The sequence below is a fragment of the Cimex lectularius genome, unplaced genomic scaffold, assembly GCF_000648675.2.
Source record: "Cimex lectularius strain Harlan isolate CLEC.00 unplaced genomic scaffold, Clec_2.1 scaffold18, whole genome shotgun sequence".
Taxonomy (NCBI): Eukaryota; Metazoa; Arthropoda; class Insecta; order Hemiptera; family Cimicidae; genus Cimex; species Cimex lectularius.
This window is the reverse complement of record NW_019392764.1, coordinates 2,981,927-2,998,973: the sequence shown is the minus strand read 5'-3', so window position 1 is coordinate 2,998,973 and position 17,047 is coordinate 2,981,927. Positions and strand designations below refer to the sequence as shown.

The following is a 17,047-nucleotide window of genomic DNA, read 5'->3' as shown; positions in this document are numbered from 1 at the left end:
ATACGTTTCGTTCGGCAGGAAAAAAATTTCTTAGTTTGGAAAATAAAATGATAGGATTTTCCTCTTAAATTTAAATGGTATTAATGCTATGTTATTGTGAGTTTGCAGGATGCGTTGATTTTTTACTGCACGTTTATCCTAAAATTGTGAGACGATGGACCTGTAATTTGGTTATTTCTGAACATTTTAGTTTGCCTACAATATTTGTTTCGCTCTGTTAGACGGATTTCGGCATCTCTTCATCTTCAGGCGGGATTAAACCGAAGTCATTATTAGTAATTGGAAATGGGGAGAAACGGAATCGGATCAAAGTCAAAATAGTAAGATGACAGACCAAAATAATCCAAAAAGAATTAAACTATTTCCTTGTCCTGCTTTTATAAAAATATACAAAAACCTCTGGGTCGTAAATATATTCCGTAGAATACCATTTGTCGGAGAATTAGTTTTTATAAATTTAATATTTTATAAAAACATCCACGCCATCTTATGTTCAAATAAATTTATTTGTTCTGTTATTCAAATGTATTTTTTTCCTGCCATTCATTCCTACTCATTGATATTTCGTTCGTACCGTCTTTCAAGGCTGATTTGAATTTGAATAAATAATTTTCCTCGGTTTTCCACCGTTTCAAAGCTTAAGAAAAAAATCATTAGAACAGTTTAACACGTTAAATAAACCAATAAATCTATAGATTCTATGGATTTTTTAAAATTGTATTAAATGATTTGTAATAATGTATAGATTTGTGTATTAAGGTGTTTTTTAATATTTTATTTTTATTTTTAACCTTGGAAAAGTGAGAAAGTTGACACATTATTGCAACGAATTGTCACATGTACAGTGTTATAATTAAGGTATATTGCTGGCGGTAGATTAAAATTAAGGGTAGGTCGTCTTCTTGATGGGATGTTAAAAATCTAAAACCAAATTAATAATTGTTTTATGAGTTCAGAATGGCACATGGTGTGTTCGTATATTGGTCAATAAACTTTCTAAAATTTTTTCCCCCTTCAAAAATTACTTCAGGTCAGTATTTTGGTTTTCTTTTCGAACTAAAGATCTGCGAATTGTCATCGATGACGTTAAAATTTTAATGAAATCAATTCAAGGCGGGCTATCGCGATCCTACACAAGGTTCATTCAGCACCATGCCTGATGCCTTTTCCCACGACGACTCCCGAAGATAGCACGTCACACATAAAAATACATGCCCTTTTTCCCCCTTACGACACGAATCCCGGACAGTTAACCGGCGGGGACATGTGCTGGCCACATTCCTTCCCACATGAAATGACAAGACAAAAACTACGCTTCCAGTTGTCGTAATTTCAGCCCAGGGACGGCCAGGGCGACAGGTCCCCGCCCAGGCATTATTCTCATTGGAAGGCTCAGCACCCTGCTCCGAATTCTACTCGACATCACGCAATTTATTCACTAAATTTCAATAGTAGATATTCATTAATACAGACTAAAATACTAGTGATTCCTAGAAAGGAGAAATATTCAAATTTTCTGAAAATATATGTAGACAACAGCGATTTTTTTTGTCATATTTTATCAGTACTCTTGCCCTATTCTTAAAGTATACACAGAATCGTTTGTAATCAAACAACAAATTTAAAAGCATTACGGAAATATGCAAAAATTGGTGAAAAATTTCCGGTTCACCCATCATCACACTTCATTATGAAAGGTATAGCCTACTTCCAAATGATACGCTTTCATTTTTATTCTTTTGCGCCTGCCTATAGATAAGATTATCTTATTCTTATTGATAACATTTTACATTCATAATCTTTTAGTCATAGTGCACAAATGATTCAAAATTAAAATATATTCCGAAAGATCAAAGGTTATTCACCTCTTTGATCCGCCTATTCTCGCTGGGTATAATTATAAAAAGAGTGCTTTTACATCCAAAATCAATGAATAGATAATAATCATGAATGAGCACAGTATTATAAGTATATCCATTACATTTCGTGAACCGATTGACTAAATAACTTCTTTCAATTAATTAATCTTTATGTAAGATATTGGTTGAGATAAAAAAGCCAATGTCAAGACCGGAATTCGAACCCACGACCTTCGGCTAAATACGCCGCTGCTCAACCACTTGATCTATCGTGGTTTCGAAAAGTAAGGAAAATTCGAAAGGTAGGTTGAGATGGGAAGTTGGTGTCCGAGTGGATCGAAGTCACGATAGCTCAAATTGTAGAGCAGAGGCGTATCTAGCCGAAGGTCGTGGGTTCGAATCCCGCTTGTGACACTGACTTTTTCATTTCAGCCAATACCTTACATAAAGATTAATTAATCTAAATATTTATCTTCCACAGAACCCAAGAGGATTTTTTGTTATATGGTCATTCCTCGTTTTAAGTGCTAAATGCACACTGAAGATGGCGAGAAGCCGAACAAAGAGGATATGAACGGCAAAAGATTCGCGTTGCAATATGAGAAGTTCATATAATGAGAAGTCTAAAGAACAAGTGCTTCTCGAAGAAACTTCCCCGTCTTTACTAGTCTACTTGTATCTTGGCCACAAAAGATAAAGAAAAGCTCATAGAAAGAAAATTTATATGATTTTTATATTTTTAGTGGGCGAAACTGCCGTGTCCGATGACCAAATAACTTCTTTCAATTAATTCATCTTTATGTAAGCTATTGGTTGAGATAAAAAAAGCAGTGTCAAGAGAGGGATTCGAACCCACGACCTTCGGCTAAATACGCCGCTACTCTACCACTTGAGTTATCGTGACTTCGATTCACTCGGACACCAACTTCCCACCTCAACCCCACCTTTCGAATTTTCCCTCATTTTTGCCATTTTTCAAATGTCATGTAATCTATTCGATTCTCGACGACAAATGTAATGGCCACGGAGAGCTTTCGTTAAGATAAACTTCATTTTACTTATTCAATCCATTAGATTTCGTGGTCCGATTGACAAAATAACTTCTTTCAATTAATTAATCTTTATGTAAGGTATTCGTTGTGATAAAAATATACTACAAGTACTATGGTTCTTAATTATTTATGGCACTTTCTTATGAAATTTTATGGACGAGTAAAAATAATTAAGTACCAAAATACATGTAGTATAGTTATAATACTGTGCTTATTCATGACTAGAACTAAATGAGAAAATTATTCCGTTGATTGTTCAGTATCATTTTTGCCCGTAATAAAATAGAAATAAATAAATTCGTTCTTGGTTGAAGAAGATATATACTCAAAGAACAGAAAGGATCCACCTATTTAATAATTAATGAAAGTTTTAATAAAAACAATTCAATTATTAATTTAATAGAAGTTTTATTAAAAATTAATTTGGATGGATGGAAAAAAATTGTTATTTAAATTTTAATTGATCACTAAATCATTATCCGGTGTTTGATGAATTTTCTTTCAAAGCACCTTAATTAAATATTGTTTATTAAAACTCATGAAATACTGATTTCGTGTAATTTGGTTTATATTAAAATAAGTCTGTTGGAATTCATATAACAATAAAAATACATATAGTTTGAATTAAACAACAAAATACGTCCGGTTCCGGTTTTTTTCTTTGGATGTATTTATCGTTATGGTCCGCCTGTGCTCGCCGTTGTTCATTATCAAATGAGTGTGCAAAACATATTCAGTGGGAGACTTATTTGATTACTAAGTACTATATTTGAAACGCCTACACTTTTTTTTAATTCAAAATAACTTAAAAACATAGCCCAAAGTTGGAATAATCCGTGTAATTTTATAATTTAATTCGCAGGATAATATCATACACTAAATCAATGCGCCTTCGAATTTAAAGGAAAAGAAAAACAATGGAACGTATTAGTGCAAGACAAGAAGCATGAAACGAGCTTAACGAGCAGCAAACATGAAAATATTAGGTTTCATCCAAGCGCCTGTTCTGCAATTACAGACGCCTATCTAAGACCAGAATCGTTCCATTGATATACATCCGCAGGCGTGCCGTAGGAATTTTTTTCCCCTCCTCGGTAATTCCTCTTAATTATAGTTCGAATATATAATCCCTGCTCTAGGGAAAAGGGAAAGTTTAACCGGCGATCTTTGGGCCGATGCGACCTCTTACGAAACAGATTCACACGTAGGGACAAATCTGGGAGATTAGAAAATTTTTAGTTCTAACCGTATCATCTATAATAGCTGAAATATTGGCGCCTTATAATTTTCTTTTTAATCAAACTTCTTTCGCAGAAATTTGGAATTTTCCTCGTTGTATTCCAGGCCACCAGACCCATGAGATTAGTTAACTTATTGGTTTTATATAACAACTCTTGATATTTGTGTTATAAGTAATGATCTCCTAATTAAATATCTGGGTAGTTCAATTAATCCGCATAGTTTGGATTGAGTCTGTATTCCGGACCTTTACGACATGAATTTTCCTAACAATTTACCTACCTATTTTGATAGTTTACCGTCTGCTATACACTTTTTATTTTCCGGTCAAATTTAAATGGTAATTATGATTAGTTATTGAAGCCTGATGAAAACTGTACTGCCGATTTTTCCCTGCACGTTTATCGTAAAATTGTGAGGTTTGTATAGTAATGGACCCAAAGATTGTTTTTTCCCAAAAGGGCTCCCAACACCAGAGTGTATATCAACTCTCGGGGAGCCGGTGGTTTTGAAAAAAGCCTATTTGTAAGATAAGATAACCAGCGGGTTACGCTGGATTCGAACCCGGGACCTTTACCTTGATGAGCGCCGTGTCGACGCCTAAATAGTTGCGACCACCGTTTTCCGCATCTTCAGGTGGGTTTAAACCTAAATTATTATTAAAAGTAGAAAATGGGGAGAAACCAAAAAGTATGAGACAACCCAAAAGTGTGAAGATAGGGAGACCAAACGAGCCAACTATAAACAGGTTTTGTGAGATTTCTTCTAGGGAGATTTCCTCTTATGAGCTTTATGTCAAGAGGGAAAGCTCTTACAATTGAAAGAGCCGGGTTGTTAGTTCCCCTTAGAAACTTGGGAAACTTTCCCAAATATAACCATAAGTAGAAAAACAAAAATAAAAAAACTGAAGAGAATTCTTTCAAATAAAACCCTACTTGAGATTAAGAAAATAGAAAGTAAATGAACCTAAATATTCCTAAAATTTCAATAAAATTGTAAAATTGAATTAGAACTAGCTACGTAGAGAATAAAATTACAAAAAAATTAAACCCATCAAAATAAGGAGAGCAAATAAAATAATTTCTCGAAATTGATACTATATAAAATTAAATTAATCCAGCATCCAATATCAATCACTTAAAGCCAAAACTGAATTAAGCAAACCACATTCGAGCCCCAAAATTATTTAAAACAAGTACTTCGTTATATCCGTTTCGGCCTGTTTTTTCGAATCGAGGTCTTATTCGCCCCTATCAGGAGGATGCATTACCAGTTCCCCCATCCACGAGGATCACCCAGGTCCACGGGAACACCTGACACTCTTGAGGTGTGCCGCGTGATGAACCTGTAGTTTTGCGCATTCCGGTCATCTTGTTATGCCTATTCTTGCTGTTTTAGTCTGTCAGATCTTGCCATTTTTAATTCGGATCTGTGATAGGTGCCAAAACGTGTCTGACTGACAAAACAGCCAACCAAACAAAATATAGACTGGATTTTTAAGATTGTCTTTTGAAGTCTGCAGATGAACCTGATGTTTGATCCTTTTCCAGGTTTAGTCTACCCAGCCCTCGCCTTTAAAAGCTTTTAATTAAAAACTGCGACCACAGGCAGTATAAATGAAAAAGCGAGGTAACAGTCAAGTAGACAGGTTTTGTGTGATTTCCTCTTCAGGTCTTCCGGGCGATGAACCTTAAGTTTCGTATTTTTTAATCTTTTTGTTCTGTCTATATTCTCTACATTCTATCAGACCTGCGCGAGAATAGGCGGAGAAAAATGACCGAAAAACGACCAAACTCAATTTCATCACCTCCAGACCTCAAGTGGAAATCATACTCCATCTGTCTATATTTTGCTCCTTGGTCCGGCTATCCTCAACTGGTTTAGTCTCTCATAAGTCGTTTTTTCACATAAGCCCGGCAGTCCAAACTAACAAATTATAACCAGGTTTTGAACTATTTCTTCTTGAGGTCTGCAGGATGAATCTTTAAGTTCTCAGTCAATTCATACCACCTATCCTCGCTGATTTAGTCTACCAGACCTCGCCTTGTTTTGTTAAATTTCGGGGATAGGCAGATCAAAATGATCCGAAAAGGCTTAACTACACCTTTGTTCTGTTTGTTGAAATTATTTTTCCCAGACCCAGATTATTTTTCAAAGCCCAAATCACCTGTTCCAATCATTTACTGAATTCAGTTAATTAATTTTATAAACCATAATATTTCTCGAATTCGTGTTTGTGGTACAGTTTTTATGTTAATAAAAGCGTAAACTAAAGATTAACGAATGATATGAAGATCGTGTAATATTGTTGCAGATGTTTGTGGTAAATTTTATTTTTAACGTGTCTTGCGTTAGTCATTAAATATATTGACTCAATTGAGAGACTTGATGAAACAAAGCTTGTTGGCGGTATATTTTACATTTTCCTAAGTAGTCTGAGTAAATTGTAAATGCTTATTTTTATGTGTGTGTTGCTTCTCGTTTGATTTTCATTTCCCAACGTCTATAATTTACCGCCTCCGAAAAATTGTTGATCCATAACGACATGTCTGTTCAACAGACCATAAACTAACTAGGGCCGAGCATATATTAAAAAAATTGTAATTAATTTCGCAAATTAGGTCTATCAAAGACGGTAACGTACAGACAAAACATCATGTTGCTTCTTTTGAAATCTCGTCATGAACGAATTTCCCAGTTGAATGAATGAAAAATGATGACATTTCTTTTTAATTTTTATATCATTCACTTTTTCTTATTTTTTTTATCGCTGTTCAAAACATCAATTAACCTTCTGGCAACATGCACGTCTCAATGGCCTTTCTAATGTGCGACGTGACGTTCTGCTGAGTTTATTGCCGTACCGTAGTATAACTGTATTTCGTTCCATAAAATTGCAAGAAAAAAGTTCCTCGTTTTCTTGTAGATGTGTCATATTGTGACAATAGACATTTTTTTACAGTTGGATGAGGATCGTTAATACCGTAGTCATATGAAATTTCTTTCGTGTAACAATGAACTATTTTTGTATGCTAATTTGATCATTTATCAGTTCCTTTTATTAAAATTATAATCTATCATTAAGGGTTGGGCATGAAAGGGAAATTAAAACATTTTAACATGGGGTCAATCACACGCTCGGGGGCAAAGGCGGCCAATAATTTGTGTTCTCTTGTTTCAGTAATGCATATTTATAAAGATGTTAGTGTTTAATTGGAGCTGCGAGAGCAATAAATTAATAAGCGTTATCCGGCCTCCGTGGAGTGGAATCCGGGTTTGTAATTTTCCGGAGTCATAGCGCTTCCTCAGTGTTAAAGTCAATTTGTAAGAGCCCTTCCGCTGTGTAATTGGGGGCCCTTTTTCTAATCCCTTGGCCTGCGGATCTGGGCCGACCCTCTCGTCACACGAGGGGTGAGACAACAGCTTTTAAATGGGGAAGGATCATTAGAAGCCCCCAGGTGAGTCCGGCCCAATGAGAGGGCAATGAAAAGAGATCTATAGATTTGCTAAACGGGTTTAGACATTGGGGGCATCATTAGTTTTGTGTTCTGTCGCTACCGGTGGTTCCTCCCTTACCTCGGAACGTTTTGAACCCCTTGTTTCATCAATTAACAAAGACGATTCTTTTAAAGCGTCACTTCATCCTTTTGCGAACTGACATGAAAAATAAAGAAGCGAGAAAATAATCCGTGACTAGAGGATTTCGTGAACATCGTGAGACGTGACCCTGATAGTCTTGAGATGATCAACTCGTATAATGACAAAAAATCAACACAGCCTGCAAAATACATATCTGCCTATAATTCAAATTAAACAATTCGGAAAAAAAGTTAAAATCCTTTTCCAAACAAAAATGCTGTATGTATTGTTAACAATAATTCTGCTTCTTCCATCTCTTATCTACCCCAACTGTAAAAAACTTAATATTTAAGTGAGTGGTGTTTAGTGACCGTTAGTTAATGATTATTTGGAGATCGTGAAATGCAGTCTAGTGTGACGTAGTTTTAGAAAAAACATTTTCTTTATCGTGCCAACGTTTCGATCTATATTGAGATCATCTTCAGGGCCTGGGATTAATAAACATTTTTTAAATTTTACAAATATATCTAGGATGTGAAAAAAAAAATACAATGCTAGAAATTTTAGATTCAATCAAAGTATTTGTACTCGCTCAATGTGTTGAGTGAAATTAAGCAGAAAACAAAAACTTTGAATGAGTACAAATACTTTGATTGAATCTAAAATTTCTAGCATTGTATAAATTCATTTTTTTCTACACATCCTACATAAATTTGTGAAATCTAAACATATACAATGCTTGAAATTTTAGATTCAATCAAAGTATTTGTACTCAGTCAAAGTGTTGAGTGAAATTACACAGAAAACAAACACTTTGAGTGAGCACAAATACTTTGATTGAATCAAAAATTTCCAGCATTCTATAAATTCATTTTTTTCTACACATCCTACATAAATTTGTGAAATTTAAACGTATACAATGCTTGAAATTCTAGATTCAATCAAAGTATTTGTACCCAGTCAAAGTGTTGAGAGAAATTACACAGAAAACAAACGTTTTGACTGAGTACAAATACTTTGATTGAATTAAAAATTTCTAGCATTGTGTAAATTCATTTTTTCTACACATCCTACATAAATTTGTGAAATTTAAACATATACAATGCTTGAAATTTTAAATTCAATCAAAGTATTTGTACTTAGTCAAAGTGTTGAGTGAAATTACACAGAAAACAAACACTTTGAGTGAGTACAAATACTTTGATTGAATCTAAAATTTCAAGCATTGTATAAATTCATTTTTTTCTTCACATTCTACCTGTATTTGTAAATGTTTATTAATCCCAGGCCCTGAATATGATCCCAATAAAGATCGAAACGTGGGCAAGATAAAGAAAATGTTTTTCTAAAACCTATGCCACACCAGACCACATCTCACGAACTCCAAATAATAATTAATAATTATGTATAAACGGTTTTTTCACTCGGAAATCTTTGGCTTTTTCAATGGAATCGTTTGCTCCCCAATATCTCACAAATGGGGGTCGTACCCTGGGCAAATCGATTGGTGCTTTTATCTCATGATTATATCAAGCTCAAATTGATAGCGGTGAATGCTGTTTAAAGGATATCGATCACAATTAAAATCTTTGATCTTTTGACCTACCATCACGGGGCGATTTATTAACTGGTGACTTTGGTTAATTCCACAGACTAAAGACCCACATCCGAAGAATGGCGCAAATATTGTTGCGAGTGAAATGTACCAAATATTTGAACCCTTAACATCTTTTAACTGTTTCAAAATAATGTTTATAAAGGATGGATTTCACGATTGGGTAGAAGCAACGCTCTCATTTTTGGACAGTAGAAAAATAAAAATAAGCGAGTGTACCTTCATAATTTAAACTGTTGTTATCCAAATACTATCAGAGTACTAGGTTTCGGGGGCGAGGGTATCCTATACTTATACATCTGGCTAATTTAATAGCTCAGGTAAAAACATTAGCCTCAATCAGCTGTGTATTACGATGATGAGGAATTTCTAAGCGGTTCGACTCAGCTAAATATTGGCATGACGATACGTAGCGGCCCACATTCCGTTCTTCCCTCTGTACAAATTACGCCCAATAAACATCAATGTACTCGAGAGGGGACGAGTAGGGTGAGATTATTACAATCCCTTCTGCTCGGATGGTCTAAATAAAAGATGAAAAATCACATCTGCTGTTTTTCTTTCAGATTGTCAGAACAACCCCCTTTTTTAAATTCAAATAATTGCCGTTTTAATTGTCTAAAAAATACTCTCATTCGTCTAGCTCAAAACGAGAACAAGCGTCTCGGACTGTTTGTCTGAGCCGAGTTATAAATACGTTTGGTGACATGAAGAAGAACAGTTTCGGACAGGGGGAGCCTTCCAGAAGCAATTTCCACGTTATCCGGTCCCAGTTTGACAACTCTGACAACCTCCTCGTCAACGTTGGGAAATTAAAGAAGGAAGACAAACGACGAATCGAGACGGCAGATTATAAACAAATCCTAACTATTTGAGAATTTGCGCTCGCCGTTTTAACGGATAAACGGCTGATGCCCAGGACGAGACGATATGGTTTTACGGTTATTTTTTTAAAGATAAAATGAAATAAAATACTATATCGACCTTTAAATTATATATCTATCTACAGGAGGAAGATAGGAAACAGCCACCTCCTGAGATGATGGCTTGGAGCCCAATCGAGCGACAAGCAAACATTGAGACGGCGGACCCCGATAAGATGAGTCGTTTAGAATAAATTGAATAATTTGAATAATTAGAATCGGCAGAATATAGTTTGGTCGTTTTCCATACATTCTTTAAAAAGTCGAGGTCTGACTAAACCAGCGCGTAAACACCGTTATAGGATAAAACGACCAAGCTCCAGGTTCTTCACACCGCAGACCGAAAGAAGAACTTTCGCAATATTCATTAGGTCGTCTCATTTGGCCTGCCTATTCTCGCTGTTTTGGTTTGTCAGACGCACCTTGAACCACTGAATACGGCGTGAAACCAGAGACAGGCCCAAACAACGAAGATAGTCGGACCGAAAAAATCTGAAACGACCAAACTACAGGTGCAACGCTGATCCCAAGAGGAGATGAAAGACAACTCTTAGCTGTTTTGGCCAATGAGGCCTAATTTAAAATTCTTCGACACGTTAATCCCAAGAAGAAATCTCACAATAATCATATGTTTAATTAATATCAGAACTGTGATAAACGGGACAATATTAAATTTTGGATCTCTCAAGCACAGCTGGAGCATATTCTGTTAAAAGATAAATAACACATGCATGGGTGGGGAGTAGAAAATCACAGGAAAGAGAACTGTTGTATAAACTTGCCATAGGTATAATAAAATAATCGTTGTTAATAATATATGCAGCCAATTGTTACGCAGTTGAAACTTAATTGCAAATTATTCGAAATGATAAATTATAAATAAATATTTATAATGAATAAATACAAAATTTAAATGCAAGTTTGCTTAAGGCGACGCAGTTTCTTCAATTTTGTTTATTCGGTCTTGGAAAATATTTTCGGAGTTGGCTGTTTACTGGCCCGTCCTGGCCAGCTGCGTGGACACGCGCGGCCGATAAAATTATTTTAAATTTACAATGAGTTTGAAAATATTTTTCCCTGTAAAACGACATTACGAGGAGGTAAAACCGCAAAAAAATGCTCATAAACTAACACAATTGTGGCAAATAGGAAAAGTTGTGAAGTACCTCCTCAAATATAACAGATTGTAAAGGTAGGTTTTCGTAAAAGAAACCATAAGTGGCGAAATAATTACACAAAGGTATGTTTTTATAGCCCAATCACCCTCTTTACAAAAGGGCCTGTTTATCTCGGTAAGGGTTAGTATGCTGAGACTCCCCGGAATGATTTATAAAGGCGGCGCCTTTCAATAGAGCCATAACCCTAGAGTTGCATGAATCAATAATGTTGCACTTTCTTCAAAATCGTCCACGGCAATAAGGAACCGGGTATATTAACATAAATGGCCACGGACATTGTTACAGAAACCTGCTTGACAAAGGGGCCAGGACAAAAAACACGAAAGAAAAAAGAACACGAGACCTCTACGTGGTATTTATCGGTTGATATATAGCCCGTTCAATCGGGCCGGTATAAATCAATGCGTCAAAACAAATTAATTGTCAGTGTCTTTTTGATTCTCCTATGGTTGTTCTCAAGTTTTTGACACATCGGGGCTTCCGTGGGCGTGTGTTAATTACAAAGGCTAATAACCGACGAGATTTGACTTTGTTGGTCATATTTGGTTCCGTTCGGCCTACTGTTCGACCTTTTAGCGTTAAGCCTTATGGACTATTTAAGACGAGAAAAACTACCGATACTGGGATAACGATCAGAAATCCAAAAGCTACAAGAGCTTCGAAATTTTTTTCAAGTAGTTTTTTTTTTTATTAAAAAAGCAACGACCATTAAAAATTCCTATTGGCTTGCGAAACTACCGTGTCGTGATTATGATCAATAGCCCAATCTTAATTTATTCATATAAACGGAGATTAATCGAGCAATATTATAAAATTTCAAAAAAGCAAACACCCTTCCATTAGCGAAATATAAAACTATGTCGTTTCTTTTAAAAACATGGTAAATTTAAAGAAGCAATGAGCGGGAAAATCCACTTACAATGAATAAAATCTTAATTTATTTGACACGTTCTCTCGTCTTTTGAATCATTTTTCACTGCTAGCCTTTTCAGATTTTTATTTTGTGAATTAGCACAAGGAAGGTCGATTTATTACAGGCAATAATAAATTTAAGCGTATTCGCGTCAGAAGCTCGAAGAAAATTTTTCAAAATTTTCTTTAAACCATACATACAAAAGGTATTTAACGCACGTACATTTTCTCATTAAAAATTTAGTTGTCATTTAAAAAACTGACCTGTACGCAATATCAATGTCATATATTTTCCATGAATGAACATATTTCAGTAAGTAAAAATCCTTTAATTTCATGACTATGTTATACTTATTTTATTGGGCTGTTAATATTTTTCAATAAATCTACCGTGTAGATAACAGTAATATTTTTTGATCTTATAAGCTCTTTTTGTCTAAAAAAAAACAATCTTGAGCTAAAGGGATGCCGGCCAATAAATAATGTCTCTGGAAAAATTTTACATGAGAAATTAACAGGTACCATGTAAATCATATGCACTACTCAAATATATAATATATTTGCAAAACTTTTAAATTTCAATTTAGTGGAACTTAAATATCGATATTTTAGTTTAAATCCCCTTTCAAATCAAGCATCTTATCAGTTTAAGATTTATATTAATAAAATTTTAATTGCTACTTTATTTAGTTTTAAACAGGCGAGTAAATAAGATAAACGTCAATGTTTTCACTAACAATGTCAAATGGGTAACTACTTACGATCATTATTTATTTTTGTAATAAATCGCTTAACATAACTGAGCCAATATTACCATAAATACATGACAGATTTTTTTGGTGTTAATATTGCGCCAATAGTTTAGTTGTCTAGTCTAGCAAATTTTGCTTATTTTGTAGGAGACTTTTTATTTTGAGGCACTTAGCCGGTCGAATTTAATTAATTTAAATAAATGTTCATTATCAATTTACGTCCCCTTGAGCTAATATCGGCCGGAATACGAAGACAAAATGTGTTTCTTTAATAAAATAATTATTTAACGAAGTGTCAATTTTAAAATTATTATTGTCTTGTTGAAACCGAATTTGTAAATTTATTTGGTGAACCATATTTTAGATGCACTATTGGATTGATGCTATTTGATACAAATTGAACGAAGTTGACTGGCTCTTAAAATGAACTCTATAATATTATGATTTATATCTCAAATAATTAATTGCCGTCAAGAAGGTAAAAATTATATTTTAAAATGTACGGTTTTTGTCAAAGGAAAACCATAGTCGCTACGTTTAAATTGTTGAGAGTGTAGTGATTATTAAAGCGCGGTAATAAATATTTTTGGTGGAACATAATGAATTTTCGTACTTTGAGTGATGATGGTTGGGACTTAACAATTAGAATTTGTTTTGACTTACTTTGTCCGAGGTGAACTCGTTTCATCCAAGGGTAAATCTGTGGTGGATTTCCAGGTGTGGGTTTCCCTCCGGCGGATCCCGAAGTGCCGTTGCCACCCCCGGCGCCCGGAGCTCCAGGTGTCGACGAAGAAGAGGAGGTCGAAGAGGCGGGCGAGGACGAGCTCTGAGAAGTCGGCAGAGGAGCCGTAGGCGTCCTGGAGGTCGGGTTGGACGGGGAATGCAACGAAGTCTTACCCAGCGGCGGGCTGGTCCTGCCCCCGGGGGCGGAGGAAGTCGTCAGATCCTGTGGCGAGGAGATCCCGTTCGCCCCTGAGGTCGTCGAGTCCGCGAACTTGCACGACGTCGAACCGCTCAGATTCGTCACCGAGGGATTGTTGTTGTTTAGGATCGGCGAGACCGCCCCCGGCGACGGGACGCCGTGCAGCGGTTGCAGGTGAGACGCCAGCCGCTGGTGCTGTGCGCTGTGCAGCTGTGTGTAGTCCATCATGCCGCCTGGGCTCTGCTGCATGTACTGCGCTGGGTACTGCTGCGGCGAGTAACATCCCGCCGGATAGTTGACGTTCGGGTAGTAATCTCCGGCAGGGCTCTGAGGGTGGTCGACAGGCGATGCTCCGGACCGCTGACCGCCCTGCTGTTGGTAGCAAGACGCCAACGAATTGACGAACTGATAGGAACTCATCGTCCTCTCAAAACGTTGGTGATTCACGGTTTCGACAAAACGATTCTCACTCGCGACACATTTGTGGACCTCACGGCAAGAACGCTCCCGTTGTACTCGTCCGTCAAAACGTGATTGGGTCGGGTGCGTGAGTAGTTTTTTCGGAGAGGGTAGGGGCTTCTGGAGGGGATCCAGAGTGGGGAATGGGCGTGGACAACCACCCGTGGAGGGAGAGCCACGCGATTGCTCAGTCACTCCCATCTTCCCATCCCTATTTACATACATTTTAATACTTTTATTATTTTAACTAACACCCGATTTTACGGTCTGGCCATCGGGGAGAAGGACAGCTGTCTCCCTTCAAAAAAACTAATAAACAAATTGAATGTGATAAGTGAACCTATCCCTTACTTAGGGACCAAAACACACCCCTATCCACATTTTGGATGCTGGTAAATAAACAGCAAATAAATATACCATTCATACATATCACTTCCGATCGAATTTCTCTTAAGACTTTCATAAACACTTTCACAGAAAAAAAATTCCCCCATAATCATTTTTTATTACAGGTTGTCCTTTTTCGATGGCCCGACTGAATTTCTCTTGAACCAATGATGTTATTAAAACATAAGTGTTTAATATTTTTTTTTGTCTCTACTCTATTTTTTTTTTTTTTAATTTATAGTGTACCTCAAGCCAAGTTCAACTTCAAAATTTCAAATATGACCTTATACATCTGGGAAAATCATTTTAAAGAATTTTTTACGCTCAAAACAACGGTGCAATCGGATTTTCCATTGGCAAAAAATTGACAAAGTTGTGACAAAAAGTTTGAAAAAAAAACGCTAAATGACATTTTTTTCAAACTTTTTCACCATAACTTTGTCATTTTTTGACCAATGGAACATGCGATTGCACCATTGTTTTCAGCGTAAAAAATCTTTAAAATGATATGTCAGGATATATTTGAAAGTTGGAAGTTGAACCGGGCCTGAAGTACCGTGTATAATTTTTCTCCAAAAAGATCAAATTAGATTTTTTTTCATAGCGTCATTGGTTCAAGAGAAATTCAGCCGGGCCATCTAAATAGGACAGTATACAAACCATAATGTTTCTACAATACAAAAAAAAATTTAAAATTCCAGATTTCAATTCGACTATTATGATCTGCATACCCAAAGACAAATGTCATTTTCTTGTTCTATTATTTTCTGTCATTTATTTAATTTTTATATAAACAAATATCCATCATATATTACATCAAACTTAATCAATCAAATCAATATTTTTCACAAATTTTTTTCAGGATTTTTTTCAAAGATTTTTTTTCTGATAATCACCGTTGTTAAATATTATAACATAACATTATACACGTTTCAATCTCTCATAGAAATTCAAATAAAATAAATTTAATCAAATTAATTTGATTAAGAACAAACCCACTGGACAGACGATGAAGTTTCTGGTTCGTTAAATTTCAGTTATTTATGACATTTATTAATTACATAAATATTTATCATATTTCATATGAAATATCTTTAATGTAATCTAATATAATCTATCATCTATCTAATATAATATATATATATGTACAATATATCTATATAATATATCTAATATGTCTCATATAAATTCAAATAAAATTGTATTTAATCTAATTAATATGATTTACAAAAAAAACCTACTGGACAGATGATAAAGTTTCTGATTCGTTAAATTCCAGTTACTTATTTAAATGATTATTTATCAAACTTAGTATGAAATATCTTCAATATAATCTAATATAATCTAACTAATATAATACGTCTACAATATATCTATATGTATAATATATCTGTATAAAGTCTAATAGTCAAACTCTCATATAATTTAATATAAAATTGTATTTAATCTAATTAATAAGAATTACAAAAAAACCTACTGGACAGATGATGAAGTTTCTGGTTCGTTAAATTCCAATTACTTATTAATTTATTATTTCTCCACATATTTATCATATCTAGCATGAAATATGTTCAATATCATCTAATATACTGCACACTTATCATCATATCCAAAACACAAATCTTTTATATACGGTTGGTTATACGACCCACAGCTTAAAATGCAAATTACTTAATGTATTTTAAAATTCCATTTAGTTTTCACAATAAAAAACTACCAAAACTAAATGAAAATAATAACGATTAACATATCACTAATTGATTAATTTTATAATACCAATTTTTAGGAATTTTTGAAGAAGAAAAAACACATATACTTCCGACAAGATGTTTTTCCAGTCTGTAATGAAAGTTTGTACTCACGTTAAGTTTATTTGCAAATTAATATGTAGTTGTTTATAGTTTTACCCATGAATATGTAAAAAATAATAGTATCAAATCCTTCTCTTACTACTATGGTTAGACGACATTGTTTTCTATTACCACCAAGAAGGCATACTATGCAAAATACCTTTATGACTCTAGTAATCAACAGCCTTGTATACATACATAATTTACATACCCATAACTTTGCTCTAAAAGTCAAACTGAACTATCACGCACTGTAAGTGCTAAAGTCCATTCTGGTCATGTTTAATGAAATGTAAATAAATATATAACATTTGGAATTG

At 34.8% G+C, this 17,047-nt stretch overlaps 1 protein-coding gene across 1 annotated transcript in view; it reads right to left on the bottom strand.

Annotated features, from left to right (window-relative positions):
* Positions 1-14,564, bottom strand: part of LOC106661605 (homeotic protein Sex combs reduced-like) — a 67,343-nt gene extending 52,779 nt beyond the window's left edge. The window contains exon 1 of the mRNA XM_014385119.2: positions 13,773-14,564. Coding sequence (XP_014240605.1) covers positions 13,773-14,451 — 679 coding nt within the window. The 5' untranslated portion in view covers positions 14,452-14,564. The remainder of the gene's footprint in view (positions 1-13,772) is intronic.
* Positions 14,565-17,047: the final 2,483 nt, after the last annotated feature.